The sequence below is a fragment of the Dendrobium catenatum genome, unplaced genomic scaffold, assembly GCF_001605985.2.
Source record: "Dendrobium catenatum unplaced genomic scaffold, ASM160598v2 fragScaff_scaffold_1417, whole genome shotgun sequence".
In the NCBI taxonomy this organism is placed as follows: domain Eukaryota; kingdom Viridiplantae; phylum Streptophyta; class Magnoliopsida; order Asparagales; family Orchidaceae; genus Dendrobium; species Dendrobium catenatum.
Genome location: NW_021319879.1, coordinates 371,176 through 387,081, shown reverse-complemented (window position 1 = coordinate 387,081; position 15,906 = coordinate 371,176). Strand labels below are relative to the sequence as shown.

At 36.2% G+C, this 15,906-nt stretch overlaps 1 protein-coding gene across 1 annotated transcript in view; it reads left to right on the top strand.

Annotated features, from left to right (window-relative positions):
* Nucleotides 1–15,906, top strand: part of LOC110106746 (callose synthase 9) — a 189,230-nt gene that overhangs the window by 120,501 nt on the left and 52,823 nt on the right. The window contains exons 29-33 of the mRNA XM_028699978.1: nucleotides 7,222–7,319; nucleotides 7,403–7,493; nucleotides 7,595–7,755; nucleotides 7,851–7,960; nucleotides 10,333–10,467. Coding sequence (XP_028555811.1) covers nucleotides 7,222–7,319; nucleotides 7,403–7,493; nucleotides 7,595–7,755; nucleotides 7,851–7,960; nucleotides 10,333–10,467 — 595 coding nt within the window. The remainder of the gene's footprint in view (nucleotides 1–7,221; nucleotides 7,320–7,402; nucleotides 7,494–7,594; nucleotides 7,756–7,850; nucleotides 7,961–10,332; nucleotides 10,468–15,906) is intronic.

Genomic DNA, 15,906 nt, shown 5'->3' with positions numbered 1-15,906 from the left:
ATTGTTGAAGCCTTTATCTTCTGTTGTGGTAATAAAATTATATTTTTTTGCTGTTATTTCTTATTTGTTGGTTTCAAATGTTTTATATTAATTTTATTGATAAATGAAACTCATCATTCTTAATCACTTTACATCCCTCTTTTTAGTTTTTTTTTAGACGACTACTAAAACTACATCGACTTTTTCATTGCCAAGTTTCTTTGAACATAAGTTTTATTGATTGATTAAAAGAAATGACAATGCTAATATGCTTTGGGGATGTGATGTTATTTGTAATACTCCATTCTTTCTAAAATAGTTTTAGCACGAACTCGTTTGAGATACTGTCAATTATATAGCAAAGGTTCAATATTTGAGTATGAGGACTTTTTTCTTTATGGATTTTGAATTTAATCCTAATGAGTTTATTGTGGTGTTAATTATCAAACTGGTCATCTTGGTACGTTTGATATTTCTCAACGTTTAGGTTAATTTATTTTAAAATTTTTGTGTTTCTATAAAATTCTATTTAAAGTCTGGATTTATTGGGATGTTTATTGATGTGAAACTACTAGGAGTTACGTGTGAAATTAAAAAGGAACAATCGATAAGAACTTGGCCAAAGAAAATTTATTGCTTGCACATAAAAGAGAGCTAAGAATTTTGCTTAGGCCAAAGAAGTGCGATTGTGATTAACCAAACAATTCAATCAAAGTTCAAGACAAGAGTAAATGCTAAGTACACATAATATAATCCAACACTTAACAACGAGAGGTTCACCTTGAGGACCTTCTCACTCAATCACTCGTAGGCTTAGCGGAGAAAAATGAACCATACGAAGAAAGATATTACCACTAGGAAGATGGCGCCGATGACCTTCGTTGACGGAGCGGTAGCCGACGGTGGAGGACGTGGTGGGTGACCGACGATTACCCAACGGCTTGGTGGAAGATACTCTTCAATTGATAAGGTCAGTTGGTACAAGATGCGGTCGATGTAGCCTTCAACCGTTTCGTCGTTGCCGAAGAAGACGTCAAAGAACGGAGATCCAAGTATGTCCGTCCTTCCTTGCTCGTCGAATAAAAATCCATGGTTGATCTCAGGATCGGCCATGCACCATTGACGTGAGAGAGGAGAGAGTACAAGTAGGGGGAGAAAAGAGGGAGGTGGAGAGGGAGGCGGCGGCTTGGGTAGGGGAGAGAGGGGGGAACGGCTTGAGGAAGTGGGGAGGTGGCTAGGGTTTGAAAGAGGGTGAGGGGAAATAGATAAACTGAAATTAATTTCAGTTTTAGTGGATTTGGAGGGAAAAGTTTTGAAATTAAATTCAAATTTCAAATAGGGTTTAGGGATAATTTGAGAATTTAATGAGGGGAGCCCATCATGGGGCCGGCGGCATCACAAGGGGGGAAGGGGATTGGGGAGAGAAATATGTGAGTTTCCAAATAGGAGATGAAGATTAGGAAAGGGAATAATGAATCCAATTTGATTTATTTTGAAATTGAATTCATGATTGATACTTTCCTAATTTGGAATTCTCTATATGGAAAGAATTTGAAATTCAAAAGAATTCAAATTTTCCCTCTCATGCTTGAGCTAAATTAGGAAATCATTATGGTGATTGAAATCAACATAATGAGGGGGAAACTTATGATGGGGCCAGTGGCAAGGGGGGAAGGGGGCGGCTTGGTGGCGGGTTGGGGGCTAGGTTGACGGGTGGGATTTTGGTGGTAGAGCTAGAGGATGAAAGGGGTGGAGGAGGTTAAGCCACCGGTGGGGGAGAGGTTGGAAGGGGCCGACGATTGACTTGAGGAAAGGAAGATGAAAGAACACACAAGTAAGATAGACGTAACTAACCATGAGTCGTGGACTCTTCCAACAACTGGTGGGCCTTGCACTTGCTCACCTTGAGCTCACTCTCCCTTCTCTCTAGCTCTAATTCAAGAAATGAAGAAGCAAAGAAAATTTCATTAATCATTCATCAAAGAAAATTTCAACACATTAGACCTGTATATGTAGGTCCTAAACATGAAAAGCGAAAGTACGAATTGCCCTCTGGGCTATAATAACAAGACAATTCCCCAAAGGGGTAAATACGGAAAATAACAAACAACTAAATAAACATAACATGAAAATATATCAAAAGTAGAGGCAATGAATTGTGGCCATAGGTCTGCGATTTCTTGGTCGATAAACATGCCGGTAGCGTCTGTCGATGTCCTCATCATTTATTTTTTCTATATAAATACTTTGACCGGCTTCATTGTGGTATATTGGGATTTTGATGCAATGTTTAAAATTGCGTATTCGGGTATTGAGGCGTTTTTCATTCGTGAGGCGAGGCGTATGCCTCAAGGCGTTTTGAGGCGTAAGCCTCAAAATCAAAAGATTGCGTAAACATAAAATAATAAATTTTTATATACTAATGATGATGAGGACATCGTCAGCGATTTTGACACGTGTACCATCGGAGACGCCGGAGATCAATGACCTCGATCAGGAGTTTTATTTCGAGTCTTTTTATGTAATAGTTTATTTTATTTCTTTCAGTTTTCCGTTTTTGCCCTTATGGGTACCTGGTCTCTATTGTAGCCCAAGGGGCATTTTAGTCTTTCGTTTCCTTTGTCATTTTGAGGCCTATATATATGGCCATTTCTTATGTAATGAGGATGATGATTGCTAATGAAAATTTTGAAATTTTGGATCTCTTTGTGAGTTCTGGAGTTCTCTTTGTGAGTTCTCGCGTGAGGATTGGCCTAGGAGAGGCTCAACGCAATACCCAACAGCCCCTTGGTGGAGCTCTTGGTTTTTTGTTCTTTCTCTTTTCTATTTTTCTTCTTCCCTTCCCCCTTAGCCGCCGGCTTCCCTCCAACACCCCACCACTTGATCAGCAAGCCGCCAAACCCCCTCTCCCTTGCCGTTAAACTCTATTTTTCCCCTTCATCCGCGACCTCCTTGCCGCCGGCAATGCCTACTGCGGCCCAGCCAGCACGCCACGTCTCCCCCCTGAATCGGCTCCTCTCCCTGGTAGCATCCCCCGCGCCCCTCTCTATGAGACTTGAATTCATGCTTTGATTCTTTTCATACTTTTTCCTAAAATGATCACTACATTTAGAATAGAATTAAATGAGATCCATATATTTTGAATTCAAATTCCAATTCTCCCTAATTAATTAAAATCTGAAATTTAAAATCAGTTTATTAACTCCATGGCCCCACTAATAATAACTTCCTCTCCTTCCCCATGTCTTGGCCGGCCCCATCCAGCCTATTCTCTCTCCACTTGCCACCTAAGCAACACTTAATTCCCCTGAAATCCTCTAGTAACCGCCGGCCCCATTACTCCTATATGAGTTAATTGAATTTCAATAAACATTCGCGCTTAATGAAACTGAAAATTAAATACAGATTTTTTTTTTCTTTCTCATTCCCCGTTTCCATCCCCCTCCAAAACCGGACCGCCACCCCCAAGCCTTCTCCTCCACGCCTCCCTCTCATCTCCAGGAATCTCTGCTGGTTGTCCCCATTTCCAGCAAACACATCGCTAATTTTTACTTCTGGGAGAAGAAGACTCTATCCAGAAAGTCAGTACTTTGTGGCTGCTGCTCAGGACTTTCCCAAGCCCTCAAGTGGCTGTTCCGAGTTTTCTACAAGAACACAATTGCTGTCTCCTGAGCTAAACTGCTGCCAGGAATTTTCTCGACGGTAAAACCTGCTGTCCTGCACCACTTGAAGCCACGGTAGCGTTCCAACAGCCTTAAGTCTTTCCGTAACTGCTACCAGAGTTCTGTCCCCTCACCAGGATTGCTGTCCAGAATTTTCAGCAAAGGTAGTTTGATGTCAGGTGCTAACACGTCCTATTTGCTGTCCAGCAATTTCGGTTTAAAAGATTGTTGTCCCAAGCGACGCTTAGTAGCAAGATTCCTGCGACACCTCGCGGATAACACCCTTTGCACTTTCATCAATTCTTCAGCTCCTAATAGGCTTTCGTGGACAGTATTTGGTAAGCTCCTCCTTCCTTCGTGGTTCACATTTGGGTTGCTAATATCTTTTCTCGCTGATTACCGCAAGAGATAAGCTTGAAGTGAGGGACTCAAGGTGACTTTCTCAATTTAACCCCGACAGATCATTGTTAACAGATGCCTTCGCCATGTATCGCATGTTTGTTATTGTTTTACAATGTTTTTGCTAATGAGCTCTTGTAACAATGCCTAAGCAATTCTGCACTGGTCTCTTTTAAATCACTTAATTTTGGCTCGTTAATCTTATATTGACGTCACGTTCTCAGTTGTTCTTTATTATGCTCCCCATGCAATTTCCGATTTCAGTTTTACATATCAATGCACTCGGTTTAATAATCATAAAACATTAAAAAGCATAAGATATGAAGATTGAACATCAAATATCCCAAAAATAAAGACAACTGAAATATACGTAACTCAAAATTCCTCTTCCTAAAATCACGTAATTCTTTTCATTAACATATAATTCCAATTTCTAAAAATAAATAGCAATGACATATCATATAAGAACTCATACATCATCAGCATTGTTATCACTAAGGGGTTCTTCATTTGAATCATCATTATGATGAACTGCTCTCTCCCCTTCCTCCTCTCCTATAGAGTCCAATGTCGGGCATTTACTTCAAAATTTATGTAAGTTTTAATATATATAGCGTGAGGCGTAAGCCTCATGCCAGTGAGGCGAGGCGGGCCTCAATTCGGGCCTCAACCAAGTTGAGGCGCAAGCCTCATAAAAAAAAACTCGAGGCGTAAGCATCGAGGCATTTTTTACTGGAATTGCGCAAAGGCAGGCCTCAAGGCGAGCCTCATATTGCGCAATTTTAAACCATGTTTTGATGTTTAAGTGACAAGGTTTTTTGTGCAAAGTTCTTGGAAAATCGTTTTGATGAGGACATCGAAGATCAACGGCTACGATCGTGTCTATTCATTTTCATGTATTTTATTTGTTATTTGTACTTTCCCATTTATACCCTCACTTGAGGGCTTTGTGTTATGTTTGCCCTAGGGGCAATTATGTCTTTTTCTTTTCCTCATGTATTTGGCTATTTAAGCCCTCCCCTTTCCCCTTAGAAAGGATGATGATTATGATGAATGAAAATTTCTATTATGTGTTCTCTTTGTGAGTTCATATTTTCTTGATCTCTTGGTGAGTTCATTTTTTCATAAATCTCTGTGGGAGTTCTATGGAAAGCTCACGGTGAGGGCAAAAGCAATACCCGTCAATCTTGGTGGATCCAAGGTTCGCGGTTTTTCTATCTTTCTTTTACTTTTAATTTTCTTATTGCATCGATTCCCTCCACTTTCATTCCGCCACCGAAATACCTCTTGATCCCCACCAAATCCCCCCTCCACAATTCCACCCGCCGGCCTAGCTCCTAGCCACCTCCACCCGAAGCCAAAACCACCCCTCCTCCTTTGGCCGCCGGCCACCCCTTGCTCCAAGTCATGATGAAGATGCCAATCATCATCATAACTCCTTGATGGGTGCTTAGCAATAAATAAAGGAGTTACCGAATTTTGAATTTCAAAATTTGAAATTCAAAACTTTCCATATTTGAAAATTCCTAATTAGGAAAGTTTTCAAATTGATCCAATTTAAATTTCATGACATGTGGAGTTTTTAAATTTTCACCCTAGGTGGCATCGACTCAATTGGAAAGCACTTCCTCCCTCCCTAATCCCCTCTCTCTCTCTCCATACCGCCGGCCCCCTTCATTGGGCTCTCCATTGATTGTCATCAATGCACCCCATCCAAATTTTGAAATCTGAAATTGATTTCAATTAAAACCCCTCCCATCCCAATTAAAACTGAAATCAATTTCAGTTTTTCTACACAAGAGCCCTCACCCTTCTCTCCTCCACCTCACCCTCATTGTTTCTCTCTCCACTTTGCCACCTAAGCCACAATTAAACACCTCATTAGATCCTCATTAAACCCCATTGGCTGCCGCCCAATCAAGCCACCCTTATTGGAATTATTTTGAATTTTAAATTGAGAATTCAAATCCCTCCCAATTAAATGGTTTTCCCAAATTCCTGCTTGATGCTCCCCTCATCCCTCACGTGAGCCCTTCTATCCAGCGGCAAGAAGGCCATGGCTGGCTGTCCATAGCTCCCAGCACCCAAGGAGCATGTCCAGACATTTCTAAGTCTAACGGAGTGGTGTCCAGATCCCGCCCAAGGTCAAAGCTGCTGCTGCCTTGAAGTTCAGCTTGTTGTCTCGGTATTCCAGCAAGAATATAATTGCTGTCCTGCAAAACCAGAGCTGCCCACTTGCTGTCCTGCATCCTAGAGCCTTGCTAATTGCTGTCCAGAAGCTCCAGATTACTGTCCAACAACATAAGGAAGGCTTGTGGTTGCTGTCCACTCATTTTCCAACATTCACACGACCTTACCGGAGTACGTATCTCTCTTGTCTTTGGGTAAACTCAACATCAGATTCTCTATCTTCATAGTTACATCTTTGCTTGTGGTTATTATTAAATTCATGAAGATAATGTTAATACATCTCCGCTAAAGCCTAGTAATTAGAATAGTTGTGTGAGGGACCTGTCATAGACTAATCTTATTGTTAGTATTGAAATTTCTCGTTGAAACCACTCATGTATGCAACGTAAGGCTTAGTTGATTATTTCATGATCTCAACCTCTCGCATGTGTTTTAGACCTAAGCTATTTTATCACCTTATCATTTCTATTTTGTCGTTTATCATCAAGACAAAGCTTATAAGTATTGTGCTCTAAAATATAAGCGTGCAAACTTCCCTAATTTAATCATCCTTGCTTGTTCGTTCCACATCACGTTTAGTGACATTTTTTGTTTATGTTGTAAGCATTAGTTTCGTTTTACATATATTATATACTAATATATATTTTTCATCTGTGAGGCACAAGAATATTATTGTTTTGTAGGAAGAATATTTGTACATGTGTCACGTAACGGTTTCATTTCAAGCATTTAATATGCAAATATCTGTTGCTGAGTCTTGATTCCTGGCTGTTGATTCATTAATTTTGAATTATGTGCAATGTGCCATTGTTATACCTTTTTTCATGACCTTTTACCATATATATATATTTTTTTTCTTGACGATATTTGATACGCCTGGTGGAGAGTTCTATATTTTGAATAATTGGTGCAACAATTACCAAAGCCACCATATTATAGATTTTGTCAAGCATAGTAATTGTTCAATTCTATTATTCTGTTTATTTGTTAGAGAGGGGAAGCATCTCCTGAACTTGATAAGGGTGCTATCAGCGCTATGCAAGATCTTTATGATGTTGTACATCATGATATTCTTTTTGTGGATATGGGGTGAGTGATAACTTCCATTTTATCCTGGATCCACAACAATTTCCCCTTGTTTCTTAAAATCCCTTCATTTATTCTCTCTGAAGAGGTCACCTTGATGTTTGGAATCAAATATCTAAAGCAAGGGCTGATGGCCGACTCTTCTCTAATCTTAAATGGCCTGGAGATCCTGAGTTGGTATGTTTTCTTGTTTGCTGATTTCATATTTTGTTTAGTGATGTTTGACAAGAAAATTGACAAGCTTAGTATGTGTAACTGAGTTCAAATAAATTATGCAGAAAGCTCAGATCAAACGATTACATTCCTTGTTGACTATCAAAGAGTCTGCAGCAAATGTGCCTATAAATCTAGAGGCTAGGCGTCGGCTTGAATTCTTTACGAACTCTCTGTTTATGCGAATTCCAGCTGCTAGGCCAGTTTCAGAGATGTTGTCATTTGGGTATTTTTTTAGAATTCAACATCATATTTTCTTATTTATGTAAGGGTTTTGTTTTGGTAAATAAATCTTATATATTTTGGTTTTCCATTTTGCAGTGTTTTTACCCCATACTATTCTGAGACTGTGCTTTATAGTATTGATGAGCTCCAAAAGAAGAACGAGGACGGGATAACCACGCTATTCTATCTGCAAAAGATCTTTCCAGGTTATTGTTTTTGCAAGACATTTTATTACTGGAGGCTTTCATGCTGTTCAGACAACACCAGTCTTCATTTAATTTTTATTTTCCAGTAGGCATCTAGCTAATTTACTCTTTGGGTTTATCCTTTTGGCTCTATATTTTTTCTCTTTTTGAAGGTTTAGCCTATGCAAAGCTTGTCTTAAACAGAATTTTCTTATTAACTTGCCAAATAACTTGGTTTTTCGGTTTCTTACGCTAAAATAAGTGATCTCCTAGTTTAATTCGGTTCGTAGCTTATGCTTAATAACTCTCTCTAATAGTTTTAAAGTATGACACATTAACTTAATTCCCTTATAATTCACACACTATTATGCATCACCTTTATTCTTAAAAATAAGAATCAATACACTCCTTATTAGCTATCTTGCATCTTTTTAGTCTTCAAAATTATATTGAAAAGTTTTGTATGACAAGAAATTCCTTTATCTCTCCTAAGCATTTCCACACCGCTATTGCAATATTATCAGGTGCAACCGCTTTTTCATCATTTTCTTTAAGCCCTCTTTAACTTAGGTTTTACTAATACGACGATAAAAATAAAAATTTCTATTTTTATGTAGAGTGCTAAGGTCACTAGAGTCATTTGTGTTTTCACAATCTTTATTGAAAAGCTTTTCGAAACATCTCATCCACCTTTGTTGAGTATTCTCTTCTAATAAAAACACTTTTTTAATTTTCATCCTTCATGAACTCTACTTGAAATAAATGCTTAGTTTTTCTATCTCTTTGTTTGGTTAGTTTATACAAACATTTTTCACGTTACTTAATATCTAATTTATTATATAAATCATTAAAAACTAAATTATTTGCATCTCAAATTATTTTCATAGATTTCTTACAGACCCATTTATATATTTGCTAAATTTCCAAGCTTTTACATCAACATCAATTTTTATAACAAAGCTTCTTATTTTTTTTTATCTTTTTTTGTACATTTTGATTTCACCATCAACTATTTTTACTATTAGGGATTTTTTTTAATACTCTAAACACATCTTTTGCAATATCATTATCTACTTTTTTTTACATAATATTATCTTCCTGATGCATAGTCAAAATTTTAAGATTTTGATTTTTACTCTCAAAAATATTTTTGTTAGTTTTTTTTTAAATACCCAATATCGTCCTAGGAATTGTTTTTTTTTTTTTTAAAAAAAATTTTCATATTCCGCCCCTTCATTTTAAAGTCTAAGCTTAATAAGTGATGCTGATTATATAAATTTTTTGTTCATAATAACTTTGCAATCTTTGAAATCTAAACGATCTATTTTTTTTATAAGAAAATAATCAATTTTTGTTTTACTATATACATTCTTATAGTGATGAGGTGCTACTCACTATTCTTAAATAAGGTATAAGAAATCACGAAATCATAAGTTAGAACAGAATCTAATATGATCCTATCAACTTTATTTGTATCTCCAAACCTATAGCCACCCTGAATATTTTTTAAATCTTCCATCATTCAACCAACATATCCATTTAATTCTCCTCAAATAAAAAATCTTTTTTTAAGAGGTATATTTTATATTAATTTTTCTAATTCATTCTAAAGTTTTAATTTTGATCACATATCCAAACGTATTTAAGAAGCTTGAACACTTAAAATGTTAATAATTTTAGTATCAACAACAATCTTTAAAATCATAATTCTATCTCTAGTTTTATTAATTTTTACCACATTATCCCTCCAAACCCACTTATCTTGTTGTTTGATTAGTACTCTTCGTTTATAATCTTCAATGGTTAATCTTTTGTAGGTTTTTTATCCTTCTAACGTTCCTATTCCCATCCTCTTTTCCTTTTTTGACCACCCCACTTTCGACGTCTTGGATAGTCTCTTTTGTGGGTTGTGTTTGAAGGGAGGAGAACAGGAAGAAGAAGAATGCCAAATGATAGTCTTTTTTGTGGGTTGTGTTTGAAGGGAGGAGACCAGGAAGAAGAAGAATGCCAAATAAGAAACGTTACAGAAGAACAAAAGTATCTCCTCTTCAGAAGACAAAGGAAATTGTATTGCATATTGCTTCTGGCCTCGAACTATTTTAGACATTCCAAACTGATGATTGTGGATATCTTTAAGCCTGTTTTCTTTCAACGATAACTTCATGGATGGTTTAGCATGGAAATTTTGTGGATAGATATTTATTCTTTTCTTTTATAAATCATTTATTGCTTTTCTGTTGAATATTGCTGTGCGTAGTTTTACCATCCAACTGACTTTGAATGCCATTATTTGACTTCCTATTCGGAAATACTGGTCTGTAATGCTAGGGAAATCATTTGCAATGTTTAGTGATACCGTTTTAGTTTTCTAAAGTGAGCCTGCGTTTAATTAGATGAGTGGAAGAACTTTCTTTCTCGGATAGGAAGAGATGAAAATGCTGCAGACTCTGAGCTATTTGACAATTCAAATGATATTCTTGAGCTCCGGTTTTGGGCTTCTTATCGTGGACAAACTTTAGCACGCACGGGTATGTTATTTAGTGTCTTGTGGCTATTTTTTCCATTGTTTATCATGTTTTTCCTTTTTTCAATCATTTTAGATTTAGCTGACATGGAAATCCTTTCTTGTTATTATTCCTTTTCAAATTGATGCTGATTTTCCCCTACTTATTATACTTAAGTTGATGCATTATTTTTATGTGCAGAACTCACATGCTATTTTGATAGACATGGACTGTAGTTTATAAATCGATTAAATACAATTATTTCAGCAAGAAATACACAATTATAGTGATTACCTTTTAGCTTAATGCATAAGCTTATATATATATAGCAAGAATTATGTGCAGAACTAACTTGTTATTTTGATAGGCATGGGCAGTAGTTTATATATCTCTCTATTAAATAAAATTGTTTCAGCATGAAACACAAAGTTATGGTGATTACATTTTAGCTTAACACATAGGCTTATTTGACAACGGGAAAGTGATGGATCTAAGAAGTTAATTATCAAAGAAGCTACTAACAGTCAAGTTGAGTTTGATAAAAAATGAAATGTTCAGGTGGATAACTAATTGTTGTCGTATATTTTCGCATCGAGGCTGATTCAGTCCAGATCGAGCCGATTCGAGCCCGATTGGAATCGATCGCGCTCGATCGACTCAATCAATCGTCATCTAACATCAATTTACTCTAATCAGACCTCAATTTAATTAAATTAAACTCAAATTGATCGAATCTCCCAAAATCTGTTCAAATCAAGTGTACCTTCATTCCCATAATTAAGATTAAAACACTGTTGCACATTTCCACATTTCTTGCACAAATTAAATATATTCCATCCTTAATCGAGAGTATTCTTGTAATGCGTTAGGAGAGGTAATTAACTATGAGGGCTTGCGCTCATCGGAAGTAGGACCTAGATTTAAATAAACCCTGAAGCTACTCTCAAGGGAAATCTAGTTAAATGTTAAATTTCAATCCACCTCAAGCAAAATAAGTAACCTTAAGCTTGTGAGAGCGAGGTTCACACCGATATATTTTTCCAGAGCGAACACTTACATTCTCTTAAACTCAAATTAGGAGAGCATGTATCTCCTTTTTGAACACCAAAAGTTAAGAGAATATCCTTCAATTTGTAACTCCTATATTTGAAATTCACCTTAAGGAAAATAAGTAACCTTAAGCTTGTGAGAGCGAGGTTCACATCGATATATTTTTCCAGAACGAACACTTACATTCTCCTAAACTCAAATTAGGAGAGCATGTATCTCCTTTTTTAACACCAAAAGTTCAGAGAATATCCTTCAATTTGCAACTCCTATATTGCATTTCCTTCCTTTCATCCCTCCAACTCAAGTTGGAAGAATGAAACTTTCTTCCTTGAACAACTAAAAGTTCAAAGGAAATTCATCATGACTTGTAACCCACATCTATACATGTCATCCTTTCTTGCAGGTGACCATGTCTAAAATGGGGTTGCAAATAAATCACAAATATAAAATGCTTGCATTATAGGTGGTGCTTACTCCCCCCCCCCCCCCCCCCCCCCCCCCAACCCCCACGTCACACACACACACACACAGACGTGGCTAATAGGGTAGAAGCAGGTGCTTGACACTTTAAGTGCTAGACAATTCTGGATGATTGCTCGTGCTTTATATATAAACTATTCATAATCCTTTGTCTTGTAGGTTTTGTGTCTTTTTCTTTTCAAATATGTATTAGATAGATTTAAAAGTTGTGTGTTAGACTTGTGGCGTTCAGTTAAAGGAGAGGTCGATCGAGAGGATGCACCTGTTGAATGTGATAATGACTGACAACTTGAAGCTGCCAATTTTGATTCTAATAACTAGGACATTGTTTGCACTTTTGTTTTGGTTGATTTATATTTGCAAGCATGTGTTTATTTTTTTACTTGATTGCACATTAAAAAAATATGCTTTTTTTTTAGGTTTCTTCTCTTATTTTGCTTGGTGGTGGCCTGGACATGTTGGTACGTTAGGCTCTTAGGGCAAAATTATTTTTTTTGCCTATTAAAATGTAAACAATTTAAAATCAACTTTAGACTTCATGAATTTTTAATATAAGAAAAATTGTATGGCTCCCTTCAGGGAAATTAAAATAATCATGTATAGCTCAGTGAGTCTCATGTAGAAAAGCCTGCACTTAAGAATCAAATAACCAAAAAGTGGCTAGATGGGTTAGCTGATAGCCCTTTTTAAGCAGAGAAATAAATCAATAAGTTGGGCTGGCTATGCCTCATATGAGGTGTACTTTGTAAGCCCTCCTTGCACTCTATTAGACTTATGTTTGAGGCACTGTCTCTCAGTAGTCCTCATCTTAGTTACAGGATCCGAGTCAGTTGTTGGTTTTAATCACTTCATAAGCCCTCACCTTCCAGCCATTTCCTCCTACACATTGTTGGAATGTAAGCCCTAATATTCTAAATTAAAAGTGTCAACTTAAACAAAAATTGTACTATAAAATGTAAAGCCCAATATATGATAGTTTTGAGTACCTTTGAATTTCCCCTTAGAATCAAGTACTACTCTTCCTCTCTTTGTGCCTCATTCCAAGAACTCCAATCAAAGTTGATCCTCTCATCCTTGAAATTCCTAAAGTAAAAAAAAAATCTTTAAACAAGAATTTCATGAATTTTAAAATGAAAGCCTTATTCTAATATTTTGATGATTTTCAAAAGAAAGAAAATAACTTGTTTAATAAAAAATTTTCTCATGTATTAAATCGTTTAGATTGCAAAGATTGTAAAGTTATTCCGAGTGAAAATTTATGTACCCAACATCGATTATTAGTTTTGGACTTTAAGATAAAGGGGCATAAAATAAAAAATAAAGTAAAACAATTTTCTAAGATTAAATGGGGGCATTTAAAGAATATTAACAAAAATATTTTTGGAAATAAGATTTTAGATCTTAAGATTTTTGTCTGTGCATGAGGATTAAAATTAAAATTTTTACAGTAAAAAAAACAGTCCCAAAGAAGCATAAGTCAACATAAGAATATGAAGTAGTAGAGATATTCCCCAGGTTGCCAAAAAGCAGATAATGGTTGCCGCGAAGATCATCCAAGAGGCAGCAAAATAGATGTATACCATGCCTCACCGTCCTCTCATGCCAACAGGGAATGTTAGTTAAACCAAAAGACAAGAAAAGTCCAAGTCCCGTTGACATCAGATTAACCAAAACTTTGAAAGATGAGCAGTGCAGCCTAAATCCAAACGAAACCAGGACAAGTCAAAAATGCTTGCCAACCACCGGCAAAACAGCCACCAAAGCCCATCATAAGAGCCCAACTAACATAAATGAAAATTGAGAAGAGAGAAGCAACAAAAATAGTCACAGTCAGGCAATAAGAGAGCTCACAAGTTCCACATGTTTCCACCCAGCAAGCTGATGTCGAATAACTTTTTTAATTTTAAAGCAAACAGTAGTGATGCTGTCAAAATTTGTACCAAACCTCCTTGCATTTCTCTCTCTCTCTAGATGTGATATAGAGACGAGAAATGACTAAATAATAAAACTATTTTTGGACTGTGAAGATGCTCTATGCCAGAAATGTACTCAAATACTTTTAGTAAATTTGATCTCATGAGAAAGGGGCAAATTATTCTCTGCGGAGTCCGGATGTCATCCAAAGGTAAATAAATATGTGTCATGTCACTTCAAAAGTGTACCGCGCTCAGTATCAAACACGGTACCAAGCAGTACCGAGCTTCGATACACCCGGTACCGCTCTCTGTACCAAGCGGTACTGGACGGTTCTCCCGTCCGGTGTCCGCACAGAATAATCTCTCTGAAGCTCATCCCAGGAATCAGATTAGATAAAGTTTTAAAGTAGTCACATGTAATTACAAAAATTGCGAAGAGGTAGAACTTGAATATTTCTCTGAAAGAGATTATTAACAATTTTTAGTTCTCCAGCCAAAGCCAACCAGGTATAAGATGAATAGCTAAGTGCATAATGTCTATGCTACCAAAATTTATAGCAAGAAACTTGCTGCCAATCTAGGAAAAAATTACACAAAAATTCTTTAGACTTGGGTTGCTCAGAATCAAGCCAAATCAGAGGAACGACCGAAGATTCCTTAATAGAAATAGCTTTGATAGCTTGTTGAACATGGGTAGGGAATTGGGAAAGAAGGTTTCAAGCATTAGAAATGCTGATATTATTAATATTAGCATATGATACTACAACGAACACACCAAACAAGCAGAATAAAAGTTAGGACCAACTAAATCCTTTTTTTTTTCACATAGAAACACATAATTTTGAGCATATACGTGAAAAGGTTGGAGTTGCTCCAGTAGAAGATAAGATTAGAGAAAGTCGCCTTAGATGGTTTGTTCACATAAAACGGCGGCCTTGCGATGACCCGGTTAGGAGAGTAGAGGTATTAGATTTGACTTATGTTAAGAAAGGTAGGGGTAGACCTAAAAAGACTTGGTTAGAAAATATTAGGAATGACCTTTCTTTATTAGATTTAAACGAGAATTTGACTTTTAATAGGACACAATGGAGAAAAATGATTCATGTAGCCGACCCCACGTAGTGGGATAAAGGCTTGATGTTGTTGTTGTTGTTGTTGTACTAAATATTTGAGATGTAATTAACCGTATAGACTTACCCCCATGGGGCATCTATATCTCAGAATAAATAAACCCCATTCAGTCAAATCTTGAATGAGGGAAAATCTCTATTAAAATTAAAATTGTTAATTTTGTTATTGAGTCTATAAAGAAATGATATTTTTGACTTTAGGATAGTATATCATTTTTATGTTGTTCTTGATCACAAAATATGCAATCTGTTGTGGATGACAAAATTTATCCGATACTAATATTTAAAATGAAGATTTTTTTTTTTTAAATTAAATGAGAGGGATTGTGGGAGTCAATGCAAGGCATAAGATGCACCAGTACGATATATTGTTAAAATTAATGTTGAAGGATTATGAATGAAAAATTGGATAGGCTAAGGGTAGGTCGGTAAAGATATTTGTAAATAATAAATTTAGCACTTCAAACAAAACTCAACAAGATGGAATGAAGAATGGGTATTCATAAAACCAATCTCAATTAGTTGGAGAAGGCTAATTATGATGATGAGAATTTACATTTAATTTATCTTGTTTTTATTGAGATGTATTAATGTTTGAAATCCATTTAAGGAAGCGTTATATATTATTGGATACATTTTGTGGAAGTTACTGTTTGTTAACTGAATTTCACACATTGATAGCGCACATCTTTGAAAGGTCGACAACTTGTTTTGAGTTCTAACTTTCTTAGAAATCAGAATTTCAGCTTTCATTTTGTAGCTGCTAATAAAGTGTATTCAGACTTTCTATAGAAAGCTTTTCCTGGTGTTGTTAGGTTTTCATGATGATCAAAAAGTATCAATTGATAAACGAATCTCACGTAGTCTATTTTTTTCAAGTTTTATTA